The 6,000-nt window shown below is 26.7% G+C and overlaps 1 protein-coding gene across 4 annotated transcripts in view; it reads left to right on the top strand.

Moving 5' to 3' along the window:
* The first annotated feature begins 204 nt into the window (after positions 1-204).
* Positions 205-6,000, top strand: part of LOC107455132 (ATP-dependent chromatin assembly factor large subunit) — a 47,001-nt gene continuing 41,205 nt past the window's right edge. For all 4 annotated transcript variants that reach the window (XM_016072597.3, XM_016072594.3, XM_016072596.3 and 1 more), the window contains exons 1-2: positions 205-690; positions 4,351-4,626. In XM_016072597.3, coding sequence (XP_015928083.1) covers positions 578-690; positions 4,351-4,626 — 389 coding nt within the window. In that variant the 5' untranslated portion in view covers positions 205-577. The remainder of the gene's footprint in view (positions 691-4,350; positions 4,627-6,000) is intronic.

Genomic DNA, 6,000 nt, shown 5'->3' with positions numbered 1-6,000 from the left:
GTAACAAAAAAGTTTTCGTAGGTTGCATTTGACCCGAACTTTCAAAATTTAGGACGGAAAACACCGGAAGAATTGGAATGGTATCTTAAATCAGTATAAACAAAGATAGTTTAAAAATTAAAACTGAAAACTCCGTTTAATCCGTTGAAACTTAATAAAGTTTTCGACCCAAGGAGAAACTGAGCCTACAACTCAACTCAGCTCGTAGTGTATTGTGAATGAAAGTAGTATGAACTTGTGGAACTGGCATTGAGAGCAGTAAAGTCTGTTACCGCGAAAGCTATTAATGTGTTTTTAGTTGAATTTTAATTATAACATTATTAAAAAAATCTAAATAGACTTTGACTGCATAAATCTTTCTAATAGAGTATTTAATTCTGTCTATGATTTTGAAATTTTACCGGCTACGATCACTTTTGTGAAGTAATCTTTGTTTCTGTCGTTGCGGCTGGCTAGTTTTTTTGATTTTAGCTAGCACACAAAACTGTTAATGGAACCTACGAGTCTACCATTCGACTTTCTCGTTCTGTGATCTAATATTTCTTTGTGTTTTTTGTTTCTTTAATTTTTCAACATTATGCCTTTGTGTGAGCGAAAACCATTTAAAAGGATTAAACCTCCTAAAGATTTACGTCCAAATGAAGAATTATTTTACATTGCAACAACTCAAGAAGTATTTAGAAATTACAAGTAAGAGTTCATTTTATTTGACCTACGTCATATATCTGATGTACGCATTGTGTTTTATAATTGTTGATGTCAAATTTTTATCACAATGTTTAAAAATCAAGGATGTTTGACAGTTTAATATTGTAAATTTCATAGTAATTTACTGCTTTTAACCATGTTGGGTACCTACTGATAAATTCAGTTGTAGTTTTTACTAGGCTTAACGATTCCGACATATAAATTGACTTATTTGGGCGATGTGTTGTTTTCAAATTATGTAACATCGGTTTAAAAACAAGCGAAATATTTAACATTTTAGTGTTATTAAAAATGCATTACCAATTAAAAAAGTTTATAAATAGTGATTTTTTACGCCAAGTGTAGCAATATTTTTTTTCGCTATTATCGCAATTTTAAATGATCGATTCTAATTTGTTTGAATCTTATGTAAATAATAATTTGGCATGTTTCAGTTTATAATTTAAAGCTCTTATGCAATTTATAATATAAATTTATATGTTAAACTTTTTTAAAAATTTTTTTTTTAAATTGAGTGATAGTAATGAAGTAAAAATTTTCATTACAAATCATCATATTTTTGAAATTTTTTTTCAAATTTCTATTTGTCAATGTAAATTATAAATTTTTTTAATTAAATTTAAAATAATTGAGAAAAAAGCCAAAAGGAAATATTATACAGTTAACGCTACAGAATTATTTAAATGACACATTCTGTTTAAGTCCCGTAATAATATTTCGTGGACTAATTTAATAGAATATTTTTGAAATCTATAAGATTTACATATGTTACAAACTGTCATGTTATATGTCCTATGTAATAAGAAGAATTGTCTTATCAATATGTTCTTATAAATAAATGTATCACTAATGTTTCCAATTTTATATGTATAGTTGTTACACATCTCATTTTATTTATGTGTTGCATTCTTTTTTTACGAAACTCTTTCAGTAGAGCAGTAGTTCACAATTAAGTTTATATCCTATTAATAATACCTAATAATTAATGGTTAAAAGTGTTGGTATTTTAAATTAACTATGTTATTCATGTAATAATGTACCCAATATATATATATATATACACCCAAGATCTCAATCCTTGCTAACTTCTAATATTCATGAATCATTATTAATAATGTTAAAATTTATTAAGGCTTTCTTTAATAATATTTTTTTTAATTAGTCTCGAATATTGCAATTTCAATCTTGGCTTCCTTAGCAAAGTTCAGTTTCTTTTTCGACAGATCCTTGTTATAAGGAAGAAAGTTCAAATCCTTTCATAGTTATATTAATTTATGTTTGGTGGGTGTCTGTACACAATTTTTTTCTTTTATAGAATATATTTATCATCAAGCAGATAAAATACTTTTCTTGTGATAGAATTTTTATTCAATCAATACAGCATTATAATTTGAATTAATCACATGAATTAATTTATCCTTACATTAATCAAATTTATTACTTAATTTATTTTTGCATGCATCATTAATATGCATTTTTTACATCCTATTTTATTTGGCTAGTTTGTAATAATAGTGAGTCTTCATTTTGTTCATTTTTTGATGGAAGTATTTAATTATTTAAGTCTTAAACACCTAAATTCAATTTTAAATATTTAAAGTTACTAATGGAAATGATTAAAATGTAAATCATTATGAAATTAATTTTATTAAATTACAAGCTTTTTATCATAAAAGAGTCAGTGTTAATATAATTTGTTAAGTCAGTGTGTCAATGTTTGCTATATAAGATGTTCATAAGTAATAGGTGTAAGGTTTAGGTTAGGTTAAAAAAATCTAAACAGTTAAAATGTTTAGGTTATTTTTTTGAGCAGACATATTTTTTTGAAGTTATAATTTTACTGTGTTCCTTTGATATTATTGAGATAATTTTTTTATTTAATCTTTCTCATTAGGTCTAGAAATGTAAGGGATAGTGTTTTTGCGGGATAAAGAATGGTTTCCAAATGGCAAAAATTTGTTTTGAAAAAATAAATTCATATTTTCCATACAGTATAAAAAAGTTAAGTCATTGTTGGAAATAATAAAAACTTAGCTATTAGAGTTTTTCTCTTTACCCCACACCAATAATCTAGCTGTCTCTTAAAAATATTTAATATAAACAAAAAACTGAAAAACAGCTTTAAAAAAGTTTAAAAAAAGTAAATTAAGAAAAAAAGAGGTATAAAAAAATCCTCTTAGTTCTTAAAACTCTAGAGCCATGTAATTTTCCAATCCAGAAGACAAGAAAGCTTCTGGATCAAGTATTGGGAGAAATGTGCTTTCGTGGAGTACTTTTTTTGGCAGTTCCCTGCATTTGTGTTACATAGAGGAAAACTGCCCATGGTTATCTTGATGGCAAGGGAACACTTACCTATGATCCGTCATCTACCACTGACAATATTTTGTATCAGCACTCTGGTCGGTGCGAGCCGGATGCCGAATTATAATCGACCCGCCATTCCTGGGATTTAAACCCGATTCACCTCATTGGAAGGCGAACATTCTATTCTCTGAGCCACCATGGCTCTAAAATTAATGTTTTCCAGGAAAAAAAGCATTGGTAAAACGTTAAGAGATATAGTTTATCAGAAACGGATTTTAAAAATTTAACTCTAACATAGAAAGGCCCATAAAAAAATGTCATATACAAAGGCAAAACAGAAAAAGTAAAAACTGATCTCTTAATTTTTTTGAGCTATAAAAATTATTAGCTAGGCATCTCAGTTTTCAAATCACAATATTTTCCAGAAAAAGTGAATTAAAAAAGATAAAATCTAATAGAAAAACTCTTAATAGCCATGTCATAATAAAAACGTAGATAAGATGATTGATAGAAACTGAAACAAAAATTGTTCTTAATTTTTAAACTGAAAATTTAATGCTAAAAATCTCAATTTAACTTATTCACATTGTCATATTTTTGGAAAAGAGTTATGATAAAAGAATAACATCGTTCATTAAAAAAACTCTTTAAAAAATGCTGTCATAATAAAAACTCTGTTAAAAGGATAAGTTAATTTAACAAAAAGTAAAAGAGAAACCGAAAAAAATGTTCTTAGTTCTTTAAATATGACTTCAATGTTGAAAATCACAGTTTCATTTGTTATCGCCTATTTGTCTTACTATACTGGAATAAAGGAATTATCTATTCGAAACATTCCGTTTAAATGGTGCACTGTAATAAAAACAAAAAAAAAACCTTCTTAATTCTTAAAACAAAAAGTGTTGAAAAAATAGCAAAATTGATTTGTCTGAATATAATAATAAAAAAAAAAAAATCAGCAGTACAACACACATGGTTCAGTATTCAGGTATAAACAAGGTTCAAAACTGGCTCAATAGTTTCAGTTCTTCAAATTATGCTTTTCCATTTGTCTTTCAGAACATTAATTTACAAGTTTTAGAAAGCAAATATGTGTGAATACTATTTCTTATAATGTATAGTAAAAAATACAGTTTTAGATTAATCTTTATTAAATCTATTCAAATTGCAAAAACAAAAAAAAAAATTCTTTTTTAAAGAATATTTTGCCAAATATTTGGCCAACAAAATATTCGGCCCTTTTGTCAAATACCGAAGAGTGGCATTCATTACATCCCTTATTAAGTCAAATTTTATTATGTTAGTTTTAATTATATATATATTTTTTTCTTATTTCAGTGATTTTTTTGAACGTGTAATTCATATTAACAGTCTGATATGGTCATGTTCAATGACTGGGAAGTCTGGTTTAACTTATCAAGAAGCCTTAGATTCTGAAGCTGAAGCGAGAGACAGTTTAAAATTATTTCCACATGCACTCAAGAAGCCATTACTGTATTTGGCTTCTCTGACGGAGCGAAAAAGGCTTAATGATCTGTGTGATGATGTGTTTAACTATGTTAAAGACAGATATTTCATTGGTGAAGAAGTCGAAGTTACAGTTAATGGTGTAAAGTAAGTTGTAAATTACATGTTAAAATATTTTACTATCTAATTATTTTAGAAACGGGTTTGTTGTTTGTCTGTAGGTGATTTTTGGATTGCTCTCCACGGAGCAAACCTTATTATAAAGATTTAACAGCAGACAAAGTGTTCAAGTTCAAGAATAAATAAATAAAATCATGCATAGAACAATTAGATAAACACAAAAAGAAATTACGTCTAAAGTATATATAAGATATATTACGTCTAAAGCAAGAATGAAATAAATATAAGCCTAAGTTTAACCAGAGTGGAGTATTTAGATTTACTATGGTTAAGTTTCATTACTGTGTGTGATAGTATTTTTGGCAAACGGAAATTGTTGGTCATTGCTACTTGCCAGAATTTTTTTCACTACAGGAGGGGCAGATGATTAGGCTATTACATAATATTGAAATAATTTGCGTAATGTTTTATTTAATTTCAAATTTTTTTTTTGACAAAGAAATTATAGCATTAAAATTGGAAAAGGCAGAAGCACTAATTTGATTGGGAAAAGTTTTTTTTTTTTCTTTTGCAAAGAAAATATTCTTTAATCAAAACATGTTTTCAAGTTTTTCTTAATGAAGAAATGTGAGTGGCAGAGATATTACAGGTTTTTCTTTTTTTAATCAGTTAAAATACTCATTGACTTTTTTTGTAAGAGTGATATTCTCATTAGAGGAGTGAAAAAATTAAATTTTAAATTACAGACTGACTTTAAAAGAAAAAAAAACATATTTGACATTTTTTGCAATAAAATGTTTTAATTTCCCTAAAATTTCTACAGGCATATTTTTTTCCATTTGCATCTTTTGTTTTTGCAGCATTATCAAATTTGAAATCACAAACATTTCCATTTTGTTCTTTAAATTCAGGTCCTTGCTTTGATATTTAAGTTATTATTTCTAACTGTTCCTCAGTCAATTTCTTTCATATTTTTTATACTGTTAGGAAATAAAAACCCTCTTTCATATTAAATTGTTTATAAGTGTGTTTCTTAGTTTAGATGTAGTGGGAGACGAGGGAAAATTCAACGAAGTTTCGAGAATGCACCATATTTTGCTTATTAATTTTTCTTTCATATACAGAGCCTGAAAACACACCTGGTTAGTTTTTAGGATTTACGATTTTCAATGCATAAAATATGCTTGTAGAGGAGTTAAATATATCTCTTGAGTAGTTTATATTCTTTAACAAAAAGAATTTTCTTTTGGAAAAAGATAAATACTTATTCATTTATATAAGTGGAATTTCTAGCAGCTCTTAAAAGCTAAAGTATTTTTTACATAGCCTATAACATTATCTCATAACTTATCTACAAGAATTAAAATTAATAAATCTTTTAAAGAACCAATTGGCCAGTTT

The sequence above is a fragment of the Parasteatoda tepidariorum genome, chromosome 8 (genome assembly GCF_043381705.1).
Source record: "Parasteatoda tepidariorum isolate YZ-2023 chromosome 8, CAS_Ptep_4.0, whole genome shotgun sequence".
NCBI lineage: Eukaryota > Metazoa > Arthropoda > Arachnida > Araneae > Theridiidae > Parasteatoda > Parasteatoda tepidariorum.
Note: the sequence above shows the minus strand (reverse complement) of the source record. Positions and strands in the feature narration are given on the sequence as shown.